A 26,906-nucleotide genomic window follows, 5' to 3' on the forward strand; every position below is an offset into this window, starting at 1 on the left:
CCCATATACTCACCAGTATAGGATGCCCTGTGTAGTGTGGTAGGCAACTTAACAAGTGTCCCTACTCCTCAATTCTAGTTTTCTATGATGGAAGTTATTCTTCTCATATCTATGACAAAATACATGACAAAAACCTCTTGAAGAAAAAGCTGACTTTGGCTCACAGTTTGAGCAATCAGGACCTAATGACAGCCATAGTTTGATGACAAGAGGATTGCTTGCAAAATTAGGAAGTGTAGAGATGAATGCCGATGCTCATTTCAATCTTTTTTTATTCATTTCAGAATCCCCTTCAAGTCATAGGATACTGCTACCCATATTTATAGTAGGTTGCTCCACTTCTACTAATCCAATCTAGAAACTCCCTTACATAATACCTGTGGTTTTGTTTCCTAGGTGATCTAGATCTGGTCCAGTTGACAATATTTGCCTTCACAAGATGCTCAGTTATAGGGAGGCAAACTTATTAGGAGATGGCTGCCAGAAAGTTACAAAAGGAGAGGACTTTCTGACACACCACACTGTGGGGTGGGGGTTGGGGGTTGGAAGGCACAGGAACTTGCTGATATGAATCAAGTCATAGAAAGAAAAGGTTGCCTCTAAGTAAAGGCCTTTTTTGTCGTTTCCATTATAAAAAGAACAGATAAATCAAGGTAAATATCTTAGAATTGGCTAATTTAGGTAACTGAAAAGCTCCTACCTATAGAAGTTCTTCATGGTGATTTGGTACTTAGACCCAGGCCACTAGCCATTGTGAATCATTGGCTGCTATCTCTACTCTCCCTAAAGGAAGTGTTAGGGTCCTGGATTTGTTGTCCTAGATATGAAGGTGTGCTAGCCCTGTAAGTTGTTTACTCTGTGTAGTAACTGGGTTACCCTGGGATGGGCAGTTCATTCAGCTCAGTGGGGCCCTAGGTATCAAAGCATAGAAAAACTAAGCCACATGGCTTAATGTACTTGTTAGCCACTCTGACACATGAAACTATGCAGTCTTCTACTGCATGATGCTCATGTTCCAGTCCCTGATCCTCAGCCACTGGTGTGAGGTCCAGTTTTGCTGCTCACTTTGTTGGTTGCATGTAGCAGTGCTGTGGTCTTCTGCCATGCCCTGCTGTGGCTTCAGGTTCCCATATTTTCTGTCACTACATTATCTCCAGGTGAGGTTATGGATCAGTTGGCGTAGGATAGTCAGGGTGAGCTGAGAGGAAAAGAACATGTGAAAGTTGGGGCACAGAGCCCTCCCACAGGCCACTTCACCTCCAGGGGGAGATTCTGGAAGTCCTGTATTTGTAGCCTTTGTAAAGGCAGAAGAAAATAGCATCAACCACATAGAAGGTTTTATAGACAGAGTTCATCCCTAGAGCTTGGTTAAAATGCTGTGTGCTTAGTGGAAAAGTATATACATAGGGATCCAATCAAGTTCACTGCCAGCTATCTGCTTTTACAATAATGGTTTCTTAATCTTTATTGCTATATGATTGCCTCAAAGTGCAACCTGTATGGTACCCTTAACTAAGTTAAGTAAAATTTTTTATGAGATTTATATATGTCTTTATACATCATGCTTATTAAATGCAATGATTTCATTCCTAAGAAAGCACCAGTCTTTTCTGCCCATTTCAGGACATGGGATTCAGCCTGGATTTGTCATTGCATGCCCGAGTTATACTTGCGTTGAACAAACTAATTTTCTTTCTTTTCTTTCTCTTCTCCCCAGGATTATACCTTAACTATGTATTTCCAACAATACTGGAGAGATAAAAGGCTCGCCTATTCTGGGATCCCTCTCAACCTCACGCTTGACAATCGAGTGGCTGACCAGCTCTGGGTGCCCGACACATATTTCTTAAATGACAAAAAGTCATTTGTCCACGGAGTGACAGTGAAAAACCGCATGATCCGCCTCCACCCTGATGGGACAGTGCTGTATGGGCTCAGGTCTGTCTGCTCTGCAGGGCCAGTTTTGAAGTTATGTGGTGCACTGGCATTGAGTTTCTCACTTGAGATAATTATAGTAAGTGAGACCATGTCCTTAAATTAATTGGTAAATATCCATGAAATATTCCTAGCTTTGCAGAAAAAAAAAATCTCATCACTCCCAGATTTAGAGCATAACTGTTACTATAAATAGTCACTAACATTTGTTATTGGGTAACAATAACAAATTGTATATAATTGGGTTGCCCTATCTAAGAACACAGATTCCCATATCATAGCCAAGTAAATGGGTAATTAATATTGCCCTGACACTTGAGAAGCTTTAATAGGTTCTTTTCAAAGTTATCTGCACTGCTTAGAAGATAACTTTGCACTGCTTCACTACTGTGAAGATGTAAGGTACAGTCTCATTGGTGCTCTATGAAGTCAGGGCCACTGATATTTATGGAGAGATTAAGAGAGAGCCTTCTACCTGAGATAGCATTTTCTCCAGGGCTTAGGATGTGGTCTCTCACCTGAAAACCGGGGTGCTTCCTGAGCTGCACAGAAGAGGCCCAGAGCTTCTCTGATTACCAGGAAGTGTCCTGACCTTCCTATGCTGCTGCATAACAATTGTATAACTTTCCTGAATGGCTTTTTAAAGTCCTCTGTCTCCTCTTGGATTTTATACTGATTTTTGTTGTGTGTTGTTGTTTAGAATAGCAGTAAGTATGTACCTGTCTAACTTTCTTGATGCCCTGGAATAGAAGTGTTCTTGAAGCCTTCTCGGAGAGCTCCACATTTTTTAATAGAACACTTATGAATCTCTTGGAGGAAAACCTTTCTCAGCTTTTGAGTCGAGACCTCTTTCAGAAGACTTCAATAGCTGAAAGTAAACCCCCAACCAAAGGTGTTGAAATCTACATACTGTGACTTATTGATTCTCTAGTTAAGGAGAGGAATTTATTTAACTTTGCCCTCACCAGGAAATGCTAAATGTCAGGTTTGTTTTGGTTTTTGTTTTTTCGAACTACAGTATTGGAGAAAAAGTTGAAATTTCTGCAAAATAAGACCTTTCTAAATATAAGGGAATAATGGCATATATTTTATTTTTTATTAGATATTTTATTTTCATTTCAAATGTTATCTCCTTTCCTAGTTTCCTCTCTGAAAATCCCCTCTCCCCCTGCTCCCCAACCCACCCACTCCCATTCCTGGTCCTGGCATTCCTATATACTGGGGCATAGAGCCTTTACAGGACCAAGGGCCTCTCCTCCCATTGATTACCGACTAGGCCATCCTCCTGTGAGGCTCTGCCAAGTGCCTGGCAAATACAGACGTGGATGCTCACAGCCATCCATTGGACGGAGCACAAGTTCCCCAATGAAGGAGCCAGAGAAATACCCAGGGAGCTGAAGGGTACTAAAGTCCCATAGACGGAACATCAATATGAACTAAGCAGTATCCTTAGAGCTCCTTGGAACTATACCACCAATGAAAGAAAACACATGGCACATATTTTAAAAATGTGTTAATACTTCACAAAAGTCTAGCCTGACATTTCCATGGCCAGGCTTAACATTTTATATTTTTTTGCCTCACTATGAGACCCTTAGCGTTAGTGTAAGAGGTCCTGAGAGGACAATGGTCATAGAGAAGAGTACTGAGACATCCCAGGAAATAAAATAGAAAGCCATTTACATGCTGTCCTTTTCCCTCACCAAAGCAGAGGCAGGAGATATATTTTTGTACCATACTTTTGTCTATATGGTTGTGCATGAGTCTTCATGTCTGTCTGTATCTGTGTATATGTCTGTAATGGGAAAAAAACTAGGAGCATATAGCAACTAATATTGATACATGACATTTTTTTAATTTTTAAAGAAAACATTCTTTGGGTTCTCTTTATTTTACTTTTCTTCATTTAAAAATTAATCTTGCTTGGTGGAAGTGGTCCATGCGTTTAATCCAAGCCTTCCAGAGACAGAGACAAGTGAGACCAGCCTGGTATACAGAGTCAGTTCCAGGACAGCCAGATCTACAAACAGAAAAAACATGTCTCAAGGAACCAACACAATATATATGTATTATTTATGTATTCCTGCAAAGAGGTAGAAGACAACTTAAAGGAATTGGTTCCGTCCTTTTACCATATGGGCTACTAGAATTGACCTCAGATTGTTAGGCATGGTGGCTAGTGTTTTTACCCATGAGTTATTTTGCTGGTCCTACATTCTTTAATTTCTTGCCAGAAGTAGAGTATGCCAGTTTGTCTTTATTAAAATCAAAGGATTTTAACTTTAGGGAATAGGAATAGAGTCATATAATACACATGCAAGTGCTGTAATAAGTTTACAAATTTCATTTTAAGGTGTTAAATTCAGTGCCAAACAATAGGTAAGACTGAAAAAAAATGACAAGGAAAAAACAACCAACAACAAGAGTATACTTTTTAAAATGTATCTTTAGCTCACACTTGGACTTCAAATTAAATAGTAATGCAGTAATAAGTAAGAGAGGGCCTTTTGTATTGGCCTTTACACAGCGATCTAAAAATAATCTTTTTAGTTGAATTTCCATTAGGTACCTGAAGTCAGGAAGCAGCTTTCCATGCAGCCTCTTTATCTGAGAACAGTTGCCACATACTTTTCAACTCCTATTTCTGTAATAGTTCTAAGCATTTCTCTGGACCTACACAAATCACCATAGGTGTAGGCTGACCTGCATATCCTATGTATACAACCTCTGCATTGTGTCATCTGGCTTCTTGGAACTTGGCTAGTCTACAAAAATTTCTATCCTGGTATTCAAAAGAGTATACATTCATAACCCTTAACTTGAGCTTTTGAAGAAGTACATTAATAATTAAAGATACTGATTATTTTTTAAGTTCGTCTTCTATATAGGAATATACATAATGTTTCTCTATAAAAATAAGGCACGGGTTCTCTTGTCAGTACCATTCTCCTCCCTATCCTCAGCACTTCTTCCTTTTGTTGTTACACTTACTGAATCATGGTGGTGGCGTAACAAGCCCGAGCTAAGCCAGTATCTCATGTCTGGATTATACACTGTATCTTTTGGTAAATAGCATCAGTTGCTCCTCAGTTTATAGTACTATGACATCTTTATTAAGTCATCGGAAGCTGAACATGCTGTAATCATAATGCATAGAATCTTCCCAGCCAACAGCATGCCAGTGTCTCCTCCTTGACCTGTGCATATTGGCTGTCTCTGGAGCTTGAGGCTAATTGGGAGTTGTGGAATGTGATGATGCCCGGCAACATAACAGGCTTCTGGGAAGAGAGCAAAATTCCACATCCAAAGTCAGTTCTCTCCTGAATGCCTTTTGCTTTTACATAGAAACTTCAGAAAGAAAGCTGAGATTGACCTTCTGCATCAGTTGTTACTGTACTGTGTGCAGGAATGGAGGAGATACACACAACAGCCAAACTCTTCATAGTTCTGGCTTGCCGTCTTTGTCCTCATGACAAGTCCCATCCAGCTGGGGGCAATTTCCTCCTGGCTTTGGGTATAAGTTGGACTGACTGTTCCTGAGTCTGGCAGTTGAATTTTCCCACAGTTGGATATTGAGCTTGTTCTTCACCCTGTCTTTCCAGCTATTTGTTTTTCCTACTGTTGATCAGCCACTACCAATTGTCTCTGAGTTTCTTTTCCTCCACATATATAGCCATGAATCATCAAGTTCAGCGAGGAGGAGGGGGCTTCTGAGTATTCTGGCTAAGATAAAGATTGTTGGCTATGGACCAGAAGTGGCATACATTTGTACGTCAGATCAGCCTTATTCTGGGAAAGCATTGATCCCTTACTCTGCTGATGGAGTGAAAGGTTACTGGCACTGGGAACTGTTTCTTCCAACTGTTCCAGGGCCTGGAGATCAAGCTTTGCATGTGTTCCTTAATGGTCACTGACTTTGGCATAGCTGACCACAAAGGCAGACTGAGCCTCTGGCACAGGCACACCTAGCTGTGGTAGTAGGGGACCCCTGAATGAGACACACTGCTGTCCTGACATGGCATGCACCTTTTAAATTTTCCTTTAGGCAGTCATGCCTTTCAAGGTATCAAGAAGATCTTGGCTACCTAGGGCTTCTGAACTCAAGAAGCCCTCATCTGCCCCTGTACAACTTGCCTGCTTTGCCCAGGTACCTGTCACAGGTAGATCATCTTCCCTCTCCATCTTCTGTATTTTCTTTTTGATGTCTGGCTCCTGTTTTGCTGTTAATTGTCTTTCTTTGCACCATTAAACATTGGGCTTTTGCTCTCTGCTAGGTGTTAATAAGGTGGTTACAAATATAATGTCACTTGCCCTATAAAGCACCTGAGTTTGAATGATAGTTGTTAAAGCACATTAACATATTTTGATGGGAAATATGAAATATTTTGGACAATACATGCTGTTAAAAGCCACTAAAATTTATTAATATATCCAGTTGTATGATTAATAGAATAAATCGCAAAAGATCCAAATTGGGTCTTATAATTGATTTTGCTTTTTATTATAAAGCTGTCTGTAGTGCTTTTGTTTTTGTCTTTGTTTTTATTTTTAATTTTTTATGGTCGCTCAGTTCAACTATCTATTTACTCCATAAAAGATCTGATCTAGAGGCACTGGGGCCTCCAATATGTTATGGCTCCACTCAACCCATCCTTCATTGTACAGCTTTATCCAATGGCCTTTCCTGGCCTTGTTTTCAGTATTCCCTGGTACATGAATCCCCTTATTCTTGCATTTTCATGCTTCCAAAACCAATTCTATGAGGATTGCTCTGCCAAGTCTGTCAGGCAGCTTGGGGTGGGTTCTTCCCACTTTGGACCACATTAGCAGTAGCTTTTGTATGGAGGTTTTTGTTTGTTTGTTTGTTTTTCTTTTGTTGTTGTTTTTCCTAGGATTGGGAAACTCATCTGGCTCTTTTTCCCTCACAAGTTGAAAGCTTACATGGGTGGTATTTTGTCCTAAGGATTCTACTTTCATTGTTCTAGTGCATCCTAGGTAGTTACTTCTTAGTGGTCCTTATCTCTTTAAAATTACAGGCTCTCTTTTGGCATGTGTCTTGGCTGTTAACATTGAGCTCTTTGGTGTCCCTTTTCTGTGTAAACTGTACATTTTGTATTTTTTTCTTCCAAAATATTCTATTTCATTATATATCTGCATAATAGTTATCAGTAATAATCAATACACAGGATCAACATTTAGCTGACTTTGTCAAAGAAAAAAAAAGAGTAGTTCAATGTTTTTAGTGTAGTTTCTGTTAAGATCTTAGGCCAAGGGAAGAAGGGCATTCACATTATTTGTCAAAATATCCCATGATTGACATCTAACCTAGTCCCAAATATTGAAATATGCAACCTCTACCTTCTACATTGCTTTTAGCACTACTTTCTTGTAGGATGCATTGCAAACAGAAAGGCTCTGCTCATGGCAGAAATATTCTTTCTAGATCAAGGTTTCAAAAACTTTCATATTCCTTTCCCAATCCAAATGCTGATATTTTTTATAACAGCAAGTCTCTAATAACAACTTCCATATTAGTTACTTTTATGTTGTAATAAAATGCTGTACCTAAAAAAGAAATGTAGAAAAAAATAGTTTATTTTGGATTATAGCTCCAGGAGGAAAGGCCATATTGTTAGGGGAGGCATGGAGTCAGGCAGCCAGGGGAAAGAAAATGAGAGATTATATCATTAATTATAAATACCAAAGTAAGAGATAAAACCAGAAGTAGCAGTCAGGCTACAAATATTCAAATCCTACCCCCCAATGACATAGTTCTTTCAACAGGCCACATTTTCCAAAGATTAAATAACCACTCCAAACAATGCCATTAAACTGGGCACCAAGTATATATCCCATACATGAGTGTCTGAAAGACATTTCTCATTCAAACCACCAAAGAATCTAAAAACATTCAACTATGCTAATCTCTACTTATTTCCAATAATTTAGTTAATCCTTCCTAACATTTTAGTTTTATACTTATATTTTTGTTGTACTAATTTCTTCTTCATTTAAAATAGTTTGTTTTCCCTTATTTTTCTTGCTCTACTGCACTGTTTGATTTCCTGAGCAGTGGTGTACTGACAGTGCACAGCCCTAGCTCATTTTCCTATGACATGGAAGTTGATACGTTCCATTTTGGGTAACCAGTATTATGTATATATTCTACTACTTCTCAGGTAGAGAGGAGAGAGAGAGAGAATCTGTTAGGAATTTTCTAAAATTTGTGATATATATTGAAATAAGGCAAATGAAATAGACAGCAGTTATAGCATTAATATTTAACAACGATAATGACCAATGGTAAACATCAGAAGTAGATATTATCACTTCAGGCTGTGTTTATATGACCCTTTGCTGTGACAGTCATATATTAATTTTCTATATTGATTCATTGTTAAATGTTTATTTTTACTATACATTAACAATTTATAATTATATCTATTTATGGGATAAAATGATGTCATGATTTATTCATACAGTGTGGAATCATTGGAACAAATCAGGTATCACATTGCTCTTTAAATATTTAACCTCCTTTGTGGTGAGTAAACTTGAAATTTTCTTTTAGAAATATATATCTAACAATTTTAAAATATATAGTACAGTTATTCTCCATGCTATATAGTAGATCTAAAAAAAATAATCTTCCTTTCTGAGATTTTATATCATCTCCTTATTATTGTCGTCTTTCTTCTCCTAGTCTTTCCAGTCCATTCTACTATCTACTTTTAAGTTTGATTGGCTTAAATGATACGTACAACATGCTTGTTTTTCTCTGCCTAGTTTATTTGATAACATAATGTTTTCAGACTACATCATTGTTCTCACAAAAAAAAATCCTTTTGTTGTTTTTTCTTGTTAAGTGGACAGTGTCACATTGTTTTGACCATACTTTTTTCTCTGTTAATGTGTTGAATGGTTGTTTGATTGATTCCATAACTTCCCAATTCTGAACAGTGTTACATTCAGCATGCAAGTATAAGTATATCTTTAACAAACTGATTTTAACTTTTGGGTAATATCGAATTGCTAGTTCTTATGTCTGTTTTATTTTTTAGTGATTTGAACACCCTTTGTAATACTTTGAACAGTGACTGTGCTAATTTACATTCCTACCACCAGAATACATGGCTTTTCCCTTCACATCCTGGCCAATACTTTTCTCCTGATTTTCATGATTCCCATCCTTAAGTGTCTGTTAACAGTATGGTTGTCTTATTTTGAGAAATGTCTCCTTTAAATATGGGTGTAAACACACCCCAAAAATCCCTTTTTGTTTGTTTTCTGGGTTTCAATAATCTGACTCCTGTTAAAACCCATGATGTGTAGAAATTTCTAGAAAATGTTAAATAATTCATTGAAATCTTCTAAAGACTTGTATACATTAGGGAGTTAGTAGTGTTGAGTATACTCAAAATAAAGAGTATTCTGAACCTATTTACTTACTCCTGAATCTTCTCCTAAATCTACCTCCCTTCTCTATACCCACCCAACTTTATGTCCTTTATAAAACAATCACGTTGGGCTGGAGAGATGACTCAAAGGTTAAGAGCACTGGCTGCTCTCCCAGAGTACAGGTGTTCAAATCTGAGTACCCACATCACAGCTCACCACTGTCTATCACTTCAATTTCAAGGGATCCAAATCTCTCAGACAGGCATGCATGCAGCTGAAACACCAATGCACATAAAATAAGAATAAATTAATAATACTAAAAAAAACCAATCAAGTGTAAGTTGTATAGTTGTATGGCCTCCCACTGCAACATGGTCAACCTATCAGGGATTTACTCTTAAGGAAAACAGGTTCTTCCTCTCACAGCAGCTAGCAGTTGCCAACAGTCCCTCAGACAGGGATTATACTCCATTGTCAGCTCTGCTCTTGAGGGTGAGACTTGGTCTGGTGTGCAGTTTCCTACCATGTCCAGAAAGCACAGCTTCTTTGCAGCTATCCGCATCCTCTGACTTTTACAGTCTTTCACCCTCCTTATCCAAATGATCCCTGAGCCTATGGAGGAGAGGTATGCTATGCATGTCCTACTCAAGGCTAAGAATTCAGCCATCGTTTATTTTCTGGACCTGGTTAATCTCCATCTACTGCCAAAAGAAGCTTCTCTAGTGAGGCTTGAGGGGTACTTTAATCTATAGGTATAATGAAACCTCATTGAGGAGTTAGGCTAATACTATGTACATTTAGTAGAACAGGCCTATTTCTTGTTTGATCACAGGGTCTTGGTCTGATAATGATGCCAGTCATGAGTTTCTTCTTGTGGAGCTGACCTTAAATCCAACCAGAATTTAGTTGTCTTATCCTATGTTCTTGTTATTACTGCACCAGGGGATATATTTTGCCAGGGAGGCCATTACTGTAGCTTACATTTGCTTTACAATGTTTACAATTGGTAAAGAACCATGATTACTTTTTTCCATTGATTAATTTATTTGTTAATTAATCTGATTACTGCTCTCCTCCCCTTCTCAGACCTTGCCCCACATAGCTCCTTCTGCCCATCTCCCTCCACTTCTCCTCTGAGAGTGTAGAGCTCCTAACCACACCTCAATTAGTCCACCCTCCCACAGCTTCTGATAGTGTACTTTTAGCACTATGAAAGTTAGTCAATCGGGATGAAGCTTCCAGGTGAGTACTGGATTGACTTCTCCATGTTCTACATCTCAAGTCCATGCTGTCTTCATCAATAAGAACAAGTGGTAAAAGATAATGAATAGCATTGGCAATAGTTGGCAATGTTGGGGTTTATAGGATCACCACCACCTTTAAAAGAGGTAGCTCTTTCCTGACACTGGACTCTATTTGTTAGCCTGTAGATTCTGGTAAGTACATTGTTGCCTTGTTATGATGTAACACAAGTTTAACTCTTTGACTCTGTGTGTTGTATGTATGTGCATTAGAAAACTTCTACAATTGTATGTTTCTATGTGTGTTCAAAAGGTCTTTAGTGTTATTGATCCCTCTCCATATTTTCTCCTTTCCTGACTCCCATCCCAATCCCAGTTTAAGCCTTGCTGTTGTACCATCCCTTTATTTCCTTATATCACTGTTGTCTGTCTCCTTTGAAAGCTCTCTCTATGGTTTCTTACCAATTTCCAAGCAGTTATGGTTATTCCAAATGAAATACACATACCTGAATATTCAAATCTGACACCCATAGATAAGAGAAAACATGGACTGGCCCTAACTTACTTTGTGCAGACAGATTGTTTCCAGTTCTCTCCATGGGCCAGAGAATTTCATTATTTTGTTTTTCTTAGTAACCTGCTATCCATTCATCTGTTGATGGACTTCAGAGCTGTTTTCAATTCTTGGCTATTGTGAGAGCAACAGTGAACATTGATGAGTATTTATCTTTGTAGTCAGATATAGAGTCTTTTTGGTATATGCTGAAGGGTGGTCTAATTGGCTCATGTGGTAGATCTTTTTTCTAGTTTTTTGAAGAATCTTGCATTTCTAGTGTGACTGTACTAAGCTGCACTCTCACTATCAGTGAGCTAACACATAACAGCATTTGTTGTCATTTGTAGTTTTGAGCTTAAATATTCTGACTGGGGTACAATGAAAACTCAAAGCAGTTTTAATTTTCTGTCCCTGATGAGTAAACGTGTCAAACATTGTTTTCAAAATTTCAACCACTTATATTTCATCTTTTGAGAACTCTGTGTTTAGTTCCATGCCCACTATTAGTCTAGCTGTTTGTTTTCTTGATGTTATGATTTTTGAATTTTTCATATATTCTGATACTCTCCGAGGGTTGGGTAGCTGGTAAAGATTTTCCTCTATTCTGTATGGTGCTGATTTGCATGGATGATGGCATCTTTTGCGCACAGAAACTTTTTACTTTGATGTAAATCCCGTTTCCTAATTGTAGTTCTTGATGTCTGCACCATTAGCATTCTGTTCAGAAAGTTCTTTCCTGTGCCAAGCCGTTCAATTGAATTTTCTACTATGTCCTCCATCAAATTTAGGTTATCTGATCTTCCTTTGAGATCTTTAATCCAATTGGATTTGAGCTTTATGAAGGGTGAGAGATAAAGAAGTATTCAGTTTTATTTTTCAACTTGTAGCTGTTCAGTTTGATCAGTGCCATTTTTTGAAGATAATGGTGTTTTTTATTTGTTTGTTTGTTTGGTTGGTTGGTTGGTATTTTTTTCCTCTCCTGTGTATTTTTAGTCTCTTTGTCATATAGCTTTAGGAATGTCAGCTTATACAGCTTATCAAATTTCTTCCACTGATCAGTCTACTGTAGGCCAGTACCATGCTGTTTTTATTACTATAACTCTAGTGTAACTTGAAATTTAGGGATTTTTTTATTTGCTTTTTGGGCTCTTGGGGGTTTGCACAATTAGGTTTAATCTCATCCTTAAATACCTGTCAGATTTCCTTGTGAAAATCTGTACCTCAAGAATTCTGTTCCAACATGTTAAAATGATAGAGTCTATTTCCTTAGGACCAGCCACACTACTAATATTGGGTGTACTGTAGGTGGGACTTTCTTTCCCCTGTTTTATCTGTTTTTAAAAATGTCTCATGAAATGCTGCACAGAACATCCTTTTTAAAAAAAATTCATACTATTTTGAATTCCCCTATTAGGTTTATAGTCTCTTCAGGTTTTTTATATGTTATGACAATTCATGTTTTTCTGGACATCTTAGTTTATAGTTTCTAACTAATAATTATTACCTACTACAACCATATTGCTTTATTATATTCTTAATTATTTTGTGTTGTGGTATAAAAAATATTTATTTACAGCCAGGCTTAAAAGCTATATTTGCATTCCTATAATTCTAAGACTCAGAAGACAATTGCAATGTTGTTGCCACAACTTACAGGCTAGCCTATGCTACATGGTAAAATACTTTGAGGGGGCAGGGGTTGCTTGCCTATATTCTTTTTACTTTTACTGTCTATGCTTTAATAATCTCAACTCTACTTTTAAGAAAATCCAGATTGTTTTGCTAGGGATCAAAGGTGGAGGGATGGAAACAAAAAGCCTCCGAGATATTGTTCCCCAAAGAAACACGGAAACAGATAGAATCTTTCTGACACAATTTTCTACAGTCACTAAAAAAGCAGCTCAGGGTACATAGCAACTTTCCAAATATACAATCAAGAGAAACTGCATTCTGCATCATCTTCTATTTCCTAGTTCTTCCCTAACAACAGACAGAGGAGATGACATCTATGGTTTAAATTACCAAGTTGTGTTCTAAACTGTGTGTAGAATACCAAGACGACTGAAGCAATGGGTGTTTTGTTCTCTATAATTCAGAATGTAGGTAAGGAAAGAAAAGGGCCCAGCTTTTAAAGGCTACAAACTGACAGTGGCACATAGGTGCCCTTAAAGAGGAAGTAAAATAAACCACAAAAATCACAAAGTAAAAGGCAGGAAGATGAGCAAATTAGAAGTTATTTATATACACAAGATAATTTGAAAACCATAATAATTTCTAGGAAAGGTATATGGTCCTAAGAACCCCAAGTAATCCTAAGTTTTTGTTTAGGACTGATGTCTTGTCACAAAGCAGGCATATTAATGGCTTTAGTGTTCTCCAGTGAACAGTCTGCAAAGAATGAGGGAAGTTGAAACAAACAGGGATTTAATTTTCATTCATTTCATTTTTATAATCAAATTCCTAAGTTCCAGCCTAAGGCCTGCAAAGAAGTAGTAAATATGTTTATCTCAAAGGAAGAAAGTGCATTGACATCTACTTAGACATAAAATCTGCTAGGTAAAATGTTACACCATTCATCTTCACATCCCATGTTAAGGATAAGAGAAAAGATGTATAAAGAACTGAGGAAATAAATGACTGTAATTGAATGAAGTGTACAAAACCAACCAAGAAATAGAAATGACACAGAGGCCCAACAGAAGTGCTGAACCCCATCACTATAATAATTAAAGTGATTAATTCACTAACAGGGTTGAACTATAGATTTGTACATACAGAAGAAAGAGTTCATAGTCTTAAAAATATGACAAAGCAATTGAATCTAAGGGGAAGAAAATAAGAAGAAAGGAGAAAAATTAACAGAGCCCAATAAACTTAAGAGAAAACAATATTAAAACAAAGTGTATAGGATCTCCAGAAGATGGGGGAGGGGCTTAAGGAGGGAGGACAAGAGGCACAGAGTGAGATAGAGAGAGAAAGAGAGAGTATATTTGAAGAAATAATGGCTGAAAGCATCACCAATTTAATATATGGTATGAATATACAAATCCAAGAGAAGTCCAGTGTGGCTAAACCCAGAGAGACCTATGTTTAGACATACTATTACCAAAATTTCAGACACCAAATTCAGACACAATCTTGACAGTATCAAGATTCTTGAAAATATTACATGGGATTCTTGAAAATATCACATGCATATCTGTTTCCAGAAACATTGGATGCCAAAGCAAATAAGTATGCTAGAAAAAAAGAGTCAGCAACATACAATTCTATATGTGCAAACAGCTCTTTATAATCAAAAGGAATAAAAATTATCCAAGGTAAGTAAACCCTGAGACAGTTTGTTTCTCTGTAAAAAGGCCCACTTCAATGGAAGTGTTCAAATTTAAAGGAAAACTTACTGGACATTGACACAAAAGCATATGAAGCTGTGATGATGTCCAGTGATGGTGAATAAGAACCAATAGTACTAAACTACTTGTAATCCCACTTTCAGAGTTATATTCAGTACATGACTTAAATGACAAGTGCAGTGGCACTTAGCAAGCTAAGGTGGAAAAATCCCAAGCCTGGACTATGCTGTAACAAGGTATAGGGTAGCTTTGGCTACATAGCAATGCCTTATCTCACTGTTCCTCCCCCGAAAGAAATATACATACAAGTAGTTATAAGTTGATGTTTTAGGCCTACAGTGTTTAGAGATACCTTTTGTAATGCCACTAGTATAAGATACAGAGCTAATTGAAGATTATATGTTGGGACAAAATATATTGTTATAAATTCAAGATAGTAAATTGTATATGCATGATAACAACAACAACAACAACAAAAAACCTGAATATATCTGTGAAATAGCTGCAAACGAAATGAGAAGGCAATAAAATCACACTAACAAATCTACTAAACAAGGAATCAAACAGATTTTTAAAATGAGGTAAGAAAAAGCTCCCAGACACAAAGAAAGCAAGTGGCATTGCTGTGGAAGCCTGTCCTTTCCTATTAGCAGTTACGTTAACATGTAAATGGATTGACCAATCAAAAGCTAGACTGACAGATCAGAGTGTCTCGAAATAAATCAGGATCTAATTATACCCTGTCTACAAAAAGTAATTCAGAAGAGCAGATTTACACAGACGTCTAAATGCAGAGCTGAATCAAGAGCCAAGTAAGCTCAGAGTGAAAGGGTGAGAGCGTGCATTTCATAAGGATGATAGCCAAAGACGTGAGGTAATGGTGTTGATCTTAGAGAAAGCCAGCTCTAAGTGAAGAACTGTAGCAAAAGACAAAACACTAGACATTTATTAAAGGGCCACTAAGAAGATATATCAACTATGAACATACTAAGCCAAATGCCACAAGGGAAAAGGAGAGATATCAACCATACCAATCTCTGTGCTAAGTTTTGAGAGTAATTTATCTGTTTAGAATGGTGCACTGAAAAGGTGAATCTTCTCACATTGGTGACCTTAAGGAACTGAGGCAGGTGTCGGCCAAAACCTAGAGGTACAGTGCAATGATGATAGACTGAAGCAGAGTAGATCTGAGGTTCAGTGATGGGACACAGAAATGGCAGAAGCCTTTCCTGGGGCTTGGGGATTGGACACTCCTCAGGGCTCCAGACTTACATTTGCTTTGTGGTTTCTTTGTCATGTGCTGGGATCCTGGAGATTTTCTCTCTTTCCTGTGAGCCAAGAGATTTGAGATGTAAGCAAAAGTGTTGCATTAGAGTAGAAGGTAGGGGAGTGAAAGTCCCTGTGCTCTCATTGCAAGCGTTCCTGTTGCGAGCTTTTTAAAATGATGACATGCTTGCAACAAGTCAGACCCTGAAGCCAAGTGCTCATGGGGAAAAACTGTCAGTGAATAAAAGCACCTGTGTCCATGAATAGTGAATGTGCATTTTCAGTGTTTTGCAAGAAAAATAAAACCATCAATCTTATTTTTTAAAATAATAGGATGGAACAAAAATAAGGTATTTTGTAAGGACCAAACACATTAACAAACTTTTATCTAGATTGACAACAAAAAGGCAAAAGACTCAAATACCTAAAGTAATATTTTTTTTAAAAAAACATGGGGCTTCCCTAACAATTATTTACAAACAAGAAGTACACAATAAAGTTTATGTGCTATAAAATTATAAAAATTGGATGAAATGAACTAGTTTTTAGAAACATAAAACATACCAAGGGGAATCATGAAAAATATAGGCAATATGAACCTCTCAAAGGGAAAGCTCCGCATTGGATGGCTCCTCTAGTTTGTTCTACCAGACACTGAAAAATAACATTAAGACTAGTGGTGCTTTCTTAGTTCATACTTGTTCTGTGAGGCCAGCAGTATAGCTGTATCAAAGCCAGAGCAACATGCTGAAGAATAGTCAGTAGATAGCATCTCTTATGAATCCTTATGCAGAAACTAACAAAATATTAACAAATCAAATCTAGCAACATAAGCACTAGTGAAGTGGAAAAATATCACAAAATAATTTCACATGAAAATCAGTGTAATATGTTATAGTAATAAAATGAAGAAAAACAACACACATGATCATTTTAATTCAAGCAGACAAAATTTAAAAGATTTTTGTGAAAAGAACTTGCAGTACACACAGAGTAAACTTTATTAGGTGATTTAATTCTGTATGAAAATTCATAAGATCATAATGGTGAAAGACCAAAATTTTATCCTAAAATCAAAAAAAAAAAAATAAGATGCACAATTGTCACTTCTATCAAAGTAGGAAAGAAAGGCATAAACTTACTTGTCCACAGATGGCACAATCATGTATAAAGCCAAAGGATTGTATAAATACTCCAGTCTATTATAGCTAAAAATGAAGTCAGCAAAATTGTGGAGGACAAAATAAACAGAATCTGTACTTTTGTGTAATAATGAACAGTCTTAAAAGTCAGGGAAGAAAGAAGATCCATTCAGATCATCATCTAACAAGATAAAAATTGAGCTTTCTAAATGAGGTTTAAAAATTATGCTTAAGAAAGTATAAATGTGGGGGTGGTTGTGGGGCACTTGCCCATGAATTCAGGTACCTGCAAAAGCCAGAAACATTGAATCCCCTGGAGCTGGAGTTATAGGTGCTTGTGGGCTGCCCAATGTGAAATCTATAAGAACAGTTTGTACTCTTAACTGGTGAGAACCATCTCTCTGGCCCCAAAGATTATTCCAGGCTATTTTGAATTGTTGTGTGATCCTTTTATCTTCTTCATATCCTACTGGTATCATCCAATATAGCTCATGTTTGCTTTTTAGCATCTTCCCTTGAGGTGGCCCAGACTGACCTAAAAGTTTCAATATTCCTGCCCCAGCTTCCTGATTGGTGGGACTATAGACATGCTGTACTATACTGGGGTAGGGATCATTTTAGTCATAGAGTTGAAGACCATTTTAGACACTAAAAACTATGAAATGTTGGAAAAAGAATTTGAAGAAGATGTAACCAAAAAAGATTCCTTGTGACTTGGATAGAAATATGTAAATTTAAGAGGAGAGTCCCCAGACATTGCCACATTCACCTTAACCCAATCAGAATACAATAGTATTTGTAGGATTGAAAACCCTATTCTAATTCCTTATGAAATCCCAAATAATTCCACATGTCTCCAATAACCTTTATAAAGGAGAAAGATGTAGGTCTTACAGTTTGTAGTTTTAAAATTTGCTACAAAACTATGGTAGTCAAAACAAGCCACTTGTCATAGTGCAGACATGCTGTACAGTAAAATAGAATGGATAACTGAGGACTAAATCTTAAAATATTTAAATTATTTTTGAATTTATTTTATATTATGTTTGGGCATTTTTCCTGCATGTTTACACATGCAGTGCTTAGAATCACCATGGAGACCTAAAGATGATGCTAGATCCCCCGTCCCTGGAATTGAAGGTATAGACAATTGTGAGCCACCATGTGGGTACTGTGAATTGAGCACTAGATCAACTGCAAGAACACATGTCGGTAACTGCTGAGCCATCTCTGCAACTCTATGAATTCTGACAAGGATGCCAATACTACTCGAGAGATAGTCGGGAATCTTCTTAACAAATAATGCTGGGAAATACTGGAAGTCAGTGACTATAAAACTACAAAAACCAACTGAATGGATCCTAATCCTATGAGTTAAAATTAGACAACTCTTAGAACAAAATGAGAATAGCTGCATGAGATTGGACATGGCAATGAATTTTGACTATGATACCAGAAACACAGCCAAGATGTAAACAAACAAAACCAACAAACCAATGACAGCAACAACGACAAAAACCAAGCAAAACAGAAATTGGTTCACGGCAATGTTCAAGGAACTTCTGTGCATTTAAGAACATAGTAAGCACAAAAGAGCAGTCCCCAAACACATGCAACCCCAAGCAACATGGTAGGGTTATGTGCTTTTAGAGAGATTCACCCCCAAGCATTCTAATCAGATCAAGATAGCAGGCAGTTCCAAAGCTATCCCAAACTGTTTTTAAAATATTATAATAAAACTCATCATTTTGCAAAAACTAAAAAAAAAAGGATAGTAGGCAGGTCTCAAAGTACTTTTCTGATTTTTTTCCTAATGTCTTTCCCTTTCTCACCAGAGTATTGAGCTTAGGGTGTTTTTCTTATGAATTTCTTGGTCTTAGGTCCTGGGTACCTACTTTCCTGGCAGGGAGTTTAGGACACTATGCTCTCTATTTTTCTTTTCAGCACAATGATGGTTTGATCCTGTGTGGAGCTCTCCTCGCAGATCATTTACAAACGGATAGGAGAAAAGTTAGCCTGTCTCACCTGCCAGAAATGACACAGCACACAAAGGCACTAACCCTGATGCTTCTATGTAGAATCAGATACCTCTATCATAGAAAAAAAATACTCCACTAATGAGTAGGTACCCACTGCTACATTACTGCAGTATAACAAGCACCTGGAAATCTTTAATGCACATAATATATGTGTGTTGCTTATTTGTCTGAGGGCTGGACAAGTATGTCTGCTGGCCTTGGCTGCTAACCCCTAGGCTGAGTGTCAGTGGTCATAAACTAGCCTGCTGAGATAGTCCTTGAGAAATGCTAGTGGCACCTCAATCTTATCCCTGTGTCCATTCTCCTGGGCCAGCAGACTCTCCTGTCATAGTTTTCTCATGGCAGAGGAAAAACCAGAAGAAACCAGTTCCTCCTGCGATTACCAAGCTCTCCCACCTACTGCCCATCAGACAAAGCAGCTTCTGGATTTGATTCATAGTCAAAGGAGACAAAAATGCCCCTTTAGTGCAACTTGTCTAGGAAAAGTTAGGGGAAGGCTACAAGACACTCAGCTCGCTCTGATGATTTTTGAAGTAACAACCCCAAGGAGTCTCCATAGCAAAAGGCTTTGGGCATTCGTGTAAATGTATTTTCATATATACTCTACAAAACATAAAAGAGGTTGGACAAATAAATTACTGACTTATGTCCTGTGTCCTCTACAGCTCTCTTGTAAATACTTGCTGAAGAAGAATGTGTTCTCCATGGTATTTGGCTTAGGTGTTCAGTCTAAGCACCTGAGTTCCTAGACCTTGAAAAATGATGGTTGCCCTTTTTAACCAAAACCACCTGGCTTCCAGACATTCTGGAATGCAGATCATGAGAGTTGGCATAGGCAGCAAAATGGATTGGAAGAGTGGTTAGCTGGAAAACAACAGCTGCTATATGGTACTGCTTCATATGGAGATACAGTTAGAGGTTTTTGGTTTTTTTGTTGTTGTTGTTTTTGGGGTTTTTTTGTTTTCTGGAACATTTATATTAGTCCAGCCCTTGTCCTGTCAGGGTGACAAGGTTGGAATCAGAACCAAAGGTATATTTCCCTGTAATCTTCATTGAGTTAATGCTCTCACACCAATGGTGGACAGTGTACTGGATTCTGCAAGGTTCTATTTTACAGCAAAAGGATTCACAGCAGCCACTTAATTTGGGCAAGGGGCTCCTCTGAGCCTCTTATACAGTGAAACTCTGGCTATTAAGAGAGTCCAGGGTTCTTCCTGAGAGTGCTTGACTGTGATCAGTCATCTTTTGCTGTCTCGTATCTACCACCTCGAAGCCAAGAAGGGTCATTTGACAATTCCAACCTAGTTTGCCCCTTTAACTAAGTAATTTATTCTGCAAGTTTATGTGGCTCACTTGCTGTGGGAAGTATTGTTCTGGTACTAACAGATTACTGCTGTAGGCCAGGCAGGCTTAGCTCTGACTTCATAGACTCATACCAAAGTAGACAAAGAGCCAAACAGTCAATAGTCAGATGGATATGCCCCTTTTGTAAATGGTGCTTAATGCAATGGATGCATTGATGTAAGGTAAAGTGAGGAGAGAAAACAGGACCAGGGTTCTTTAACTTTGACTGTATTTGAGAAAGCTGGCAAGGATAGTGCCAGCATGTAGTTAATAGGAACATTAAAAATAATATTCACAATTGACTTCTTCCCTACTAATACAAAGGTAAAGAGGCATGAAAAACTAACTAGGTTGTCCAAGATAGGCTGCCTGGTTCCAAGATATTTCTTCCTTCTAGGATCATGAGGATCACTAATCCAGTTGTTCTATATAACCCTTGTTTGCTCATTTGCAAATGGGAATAAAAATAATGAATAATGATAATAGTAAGCAGTTGGCAAAATGGTTAATGTTTCTGTTGACGTGCATTGGACAGCTAAGACTGGCTAATGTCTGAGTACAAAAACAAACTAAAGAATTTTAAAAAGGAAGAGAGAAGAAAAGCAAGTGAATGAAGAAAGGAAAGAGAAAAACAAAGGAAGGGAGCAAAAGATTATAAATATATATCATTTTAATATAATGTATCTATGATATCATTATATGCATATTATTATTTCTATGCACACACACAGAGGTGGTAGAGACAGACAGACAGACAGAGACAGAGATAGGGGACAGAAGTAGGATACTTCTGTCAACCTTGTGGTGGCAGTATATTTACTGTCTCACTGTCTAGGACATTAGCTTTCATTGTTCCCATCACGTATACATATATCTCTGTTTTTCTATAAGAAGCATGCACTAAAGCAGAAAGATTCCAGCCAATTCTTTTTCTAAGGCAAAAGGCAAAAAAAAAAAAAATGAAAACCTTAAAAAATTATCTGCTGAGGAGAGAACTTTTTTGTCTTTTCCTATAGCTGTGATAAAATATTCAGACCAAAGCAATTTAAAGAATAAGGAGTTTCTCTCAGATGACAGTTTCAGGCTCTAGTCCATCAGGAAGGGGATGTCACAGAATCCAGAGAGACACTGCATCTGCAGTGTGAAAACTGCATGATAGTGCTTGCATTTCTCTCCTTTCAGGCCAGGGAGCAGCCTACAAAATAGTTTAGCTCTCTTTCAGAGTGGGCCTTAACACCTTAAATACCTCAAGTAAGAAAGTCACTCCCAGACATGATTAGAGACCCTTCTCTCTGCTGATTCTAACTTTTATAAAGTTGGATAGGCAACACTAACCACCACACTCACCTGGTAATGCTCAATTTCAGTTGATTGGTGCCATCATTCTTTAGAAATAGGAGTGTAGTTCTCAGTCTATAGCAATTCATAGAAGTGGAATATAATGGTGGTCCTTCTCTCAGAAAAAAAAAAGTAAGAAAAGAGGGAAGAGAAAAGAAAGGGAGAGAGCAAATGAGGGAGAGATGGAAGGTGGGAGGGAGGAGGGAAAGGAGAAGGGAGAAGAGGAGGGAGAAGAGAGAAGAGAGACAGGAAGGTACCCATGAAAATACCCATGGGAGAATTGGGGATTGCAAATATAGAGCCCATGATGCCACTGGGGCTTATCAAACTTGACCAGATCCATTCAGTGAGCTTGAGCTCTCAACTCTAGAGTCTGAAACTCTGTCCGTCTCATTTCTGCTAGAGGTCAATGGTGCAAGTTTCCCTCAGTCACTCAAGTTACTTACCTACCCTGAGTTAAGTGAGAGTCTCTGCTGTGCTACATGGCCTTGCCCTCTCTCTTTGTGCTCCCACACTTTCCCTTGCCCCAACTGTTCTTTCTTCTACAGCCCAGTAGAGCCTGATCTTTCATAGACCCCTCACTTGTATGTTTTCTTATTATAGCATGCAGGCTTTCTCGACATTTATGCGGTTTTCTAAGCATTTCTTCTAAAGAATGAAAAGTAGTGAACACATATTTTGCTGGGAGCTACGCCCTTGCTGTTGTTCTTTCTTTCTGGTTCTCTCTTGAAGGCAAGACAATGGGGATGAGCATTGGTGGGGGCAAGATAATTAAGATTGCTGTATCACAATAAAATGTTTACCTATCTTAAGTCTAAGTCACTTTGCTGCAGTAGTTGACCTGCCTGTCTGAGTTCCACTCAGGCCAGAAGCAGCAGTCTCTGGCATTAACACCTCATCTTAAAACAGCAGGGGACCCTGTGTTCCTTCCAAAAAATGACTGTGAGCATCTACTTCTGTATTTGCCAGGCACTGGCATAGTCCCAATGGAGGAGCTAAAGAAAGTACCCAAGGAGCTGAAGGCGTCTGCAGCCCTATAGGAGGAACAACAATATGAACTAACCAGTACCCCCAGAGCTCATGTCTCTAACTGCATATGTAGCAGAGGATAGCCTAGTCGGTCATCAATGGGAGGAGAGGCCCTTGTTCTTGTGAAGGTTCTATTGTCCAGTATAGGGGAATGTCAGGGCCAGGAAGTGGGAGGGGGTGAGTTGGGGAGCAGGGGGAGAGGGAAGGGATAGGCGATTTTCAGGGAAACTAGGAAAGGGGATAGCATTTGAAATGTAAATGAAGAAAACATCCAATTAAAAAACAAGCAAACAAAAAAAAAATCAGGAGATTAAGTAATAGGTTAATTGCTAGAGCCATTTCCCTCTAGTCCAGATGGCCTCTCACTTGTCAGGCAAAGGGGAAGTTTGGAGTAATAAACTTTCATTGAACCAGGAGAAGAGAGTCATGCTCACAGAAGGAAAACCTTTTACTCAAGCAAATATGGATTAAACTCATAAATTCATATAAAGATTCATGCATACATATTCTTAAAACTCCACATAAACCAGTTGGGTCCAGATTTTATACAATCTCATAATTACATACTTACAGACACACAGACACACAGACACACAGACACACAGACACACACACACACACACACACACACACACACACACACAAATCCATACTTACATATGTATATGGAGCTAAAGGCCAAGCACCAGTGCAGAAAAAACTCCCATATTTGGATCAAAAATAAGTCTAATAAAAGAAAGAAAAAGCTTCTACTCTTTTATTGCTAAATGAATTAAAACTACGTCTGTTAGAAGAAAGCCTTGTACTCTCTAGGATGACTAAACCTGCTTTGCTATTAAGAAAAGACCTGTTCTACCCGATGGTAAGGTGAAGCTCACCTGCTCCTTTTGCTCTTCTCTAAAGCTTCTTTTTTTTCTTTTCCCCACTATATTCTGTACATTGCTCTCTTAATTTTTTAAGTTGCCTGACAGTTTCTAAATTATTCCACTCTGCATTCTCCTTCTAATCTTGCTCTCTCCTGCTCTGATGTAACAATGCTCTTACTTCCAATGACTTTGCTTCTAAGTTCATTTTGTGTGCAGTTCTATCTAAAAAGTTCTCCTCAGTTCTGTCTCCTCTCTTTGTCCTCAGCACTTACCCATCTTGAACAAGAAGTTAACAACAGAGAATGTTTAGGAATAATTATCTGGCTAAACATTCATCATCTGTCTCCAGCTCTAAAGAATCATGGAGAGTTAAATACCCTAACTTTTGTGACTATCATATTAGTGAAGTTTGTATAGATAAACCTAGTCAATACTTTATCTTCTGTCCTTGCACCTATAATAAATCCTTAGTTCCATTTTTATGGCCTTGGTTAATGGTTTTACAATCTCTTGGAATGTGTTCTGAATAGTAGATGCCTGCTTGCTATCTTAGAAGCAGTTAACTCATGGCACTTGACGACTGGCAGCATTCTCAATGCAGTTTTGACTATCAGAAAATTATTCTTATAGGATAATCAGTAAGAATTAAGGAATCATCTATTTGTCTATATAGCATCACTACAAAACAGTACATCTTCGTTGTTCTGCAGAGATCTGCTCAAAGGGTAGCCCAATACCTAGTGATTGTTATATATGTTTAATAATAATAATAGAAAAAGTATATTAATAGCAGGAGACTCATAAAAATGAATTTCTTAAATGGCCTTTCCTGCTGTCATAGATTTTAATCCAATGCAGATTCATTCTCAGGAAGATCACATGCTAATTTTTAGCTTCTCTTTGATGGATCCTGTCAATATTTTACATTATTTATCAAGTTAATTATATAAAAATAATCATTATTACAGCAAAATGGGAGGATCTGAATAAGTACTACATATCAGATACAGTGGTTGGTGGGAAGGACCTACTCTTGGACTTACTCAGGCTTCTCCATTCAGTTTGCATTGTCATTCCAGCTCTACATAGTATGACAATGAGTGGAAAGCTGCTAAGCACAATGCCCTTACCCATGTATATGTGCATACACGGGCATATGACTTCAGGTTGTTTGGGAGAGATGAGTTAGAAAACAGTTAGTAGAAAGTAATAATCGCAGTTATAAACTCCATTCTAATGAATAGGATGGAATATTAGGCTAAATAATTGCATGATTTAGAAAATGTATTTAGTTTTGGATTATAGATGGAGTTTACTCCTTTCTTTCATTCTATGATACACAAACACTTCTCAATCTTACTCCACACACCATCATCATGTATACATTTTACTTGTCAATTTAGAACAGGTAAAGGAAATAAAATTAAGTGTGATTTGGTTTTCTTGATAAAACTGATCTGTAGTATATTCAAATCATGCATTCAGGGAATTTTTTACTCATTCAAAATTCTCAGTATACCTTGAGGGAGGCTTTTGTCAGGTGAACTTTGGGAAGGAGGGCTTATGTGTATATGACTTATGTCTGTCTAGAAGCAGTTTCCCTCCTCCATTCCTTAGCACATCTCTAATGCCACCCTTACTATGTGTTTCAGGATCACTACGACAGCAGCGTGCATGATGGACCTCAGAAGATACCCACTGGATGAGCAAAACTGCACTTTGGAAATTGAAAGCTGTGTGTATTTGAGTTTGCCTTCCTATTTTGTCCTTCGAATTTTAAGTTGTTGTTTTGTTGTTTTTTGTCATTGTAAGTTAGCATATGTACCTCTTAAAATTAGTCCGGGAGGCACCTCAATGGTAGAATGCTTGCTTTCTACACACAGACCCTAGGTATCATTCCCAAGACAGAAAACAGAATAAAGTATTAGAGAATTAACTCTTTCCAATGTTACTGTGAACACACACACACACTCAGAGAGAGAGAGAGAGAGAGAGAGAGAGAGAGAGAGAGAGAAGCAAAACGATTGAAAGACAGTAGTGTGTGTATGTCTGTGTGTATATAACTCAGTATAAAAGAGTACTTTATTCTAATCTGATTAGATAGCCTGTTTTCTGTGCTGAAATAGAAGAAAACAAATGTCCTCCATCTCAAACCATTCAGCAAGAACAGAGCAAACACTGAGATGCAATTTTCTTACAATCTGCTTCATCATGCTTGAGTGGCTGGACTGCTGAGACCCTTGGCAGTTGGAGTGAAACTCATTTCCCATCAGAATCGTAGCCTTACAAGCTGGCCATTTCTGCATCTTGGCAATTTTCTCCAATTTAGGAGTGTTCAGATGCCTTATTGATAATTCAGTGCTGTGTACTTCTACGGGAGAATTGAAGCTGCATTGCTAACATCTAACAAGAAGATGTGCCTCCTGCCACCTGAACAGTGCCGCCTATTGATCCTGACCTGTCACACACTGCCTCATTACTAGTTTCAACAAGTGTTTGTACTGAGTCTATGGCAGCCTGGTTTATTTTTAATCTCAACTGGTGTTCTACTGAGATTTGGGTGGTTAAGTGAATTTGCTTTTTTGGTGTTACTAGAAGAAGTATTTGTGGTTGGGGGTGTATGAAGCTTAAGTAGCATGAGGGAGTACAGAGTTGGGGCCACAGCTGACCACACTGTTCCCTTTGCTATAATGATGCCCATGCTTCCTGACATCTGTGAATTCAGAGATAAGGAATGTAAAGTCACATCCAATGATGCAAAATTGGAGCTTTTGAGGACACTGGCCATGGAGCTTTAAAAGGCTCAGAGGAAAGATGGTGATCCCTACAGTTCCTAGGATTAACCTAGGACGTCTAATGTCTTCTGTTTGGATAGAGGCCATGGCTCTGCTGAGACTATGGACATTTTAGGAAGTGAATGCAAGCTTTCCTTTAGGAAGCAGCTTCATCTCCAACTGCCTGCACACACCTCTGCACACACACTCATTATTGCAGTGTGACCTGAATCTAGCAGCTGTTGGGCAAAAGAGATTTCTTGGGTAAGGGATGACTTGTCCTGCAGAATTCCAGGCTGAAAGTGTATGAGGACAAGCAGAGAATTCCTTTCTGCTGACTTCTATGCACTGGGAGTAGAGTGGAAAAGTGGCATCTTTGTTTTCCAGCTGAGTATAAATTTGTTGATCCATTAATTTATCATCCCTCACCTACTTTGCAGGGTTCCTGTATGCCAGCATTGATGTTTAGCTTTGATTTTGTTTTCTGTTTCTGGGATTAAATCCAGGGCTTCAAATGTGTGAAACAAGCACTCTACCATAGAGCTGCACTCTGTCTCTGTGCATGAACTGTCATAAGTACAGGGGCATATAGCACAGAGGCAAAATGCTTTCCAACCTAAAGTAC

General features: G+C 38.0%; 1 protein-coding gene across 2 annotated transcripts in view; it reads left to right on the forward strand.

The window, feature by feature from the left end:
- Positions 1 to 26,906, forward strand: part of Gabrb3 (gamma-aminobutyric acid (GABA) A receptor, subunit beta 3) — a 238,285-nt gene that overhangs the window by 173,189 nt on the left and 38,190 nt on the right. For both annotated transcript variants that reach the window (NM_001038701.2, NM_008071.3), the window contains exons 4-5: positions 1,718 to 1,938; positions 25,160 to 25,242. In NM_001038701.2, coding sequence (NP_001033790.1) covers positions 1,718 to 1,938; positions 25,160 to 25,242 — 304 coding nt within the window. The remainder of the gene's footprint in view (positions 1 to 1,717; positions 1,939 to 25,159; positions 25,243 to 26,906) is intronic.

The sequence above is a fragment of the Mus musculus genome, chromosome 7 (genome assembly GCF_000001635.26).
Source record: "Mus musculus strain C57BL/6J chromosome 7, GRCm38.p6 C57BL/6J".
In the NCBI taxonomy this organism is placed as follows: domain Eukaryota; kingdom Metazoa; phylum Chordata; class Mammalia; order Rodentia; family Muridae; genus Mus; species Mus musculus.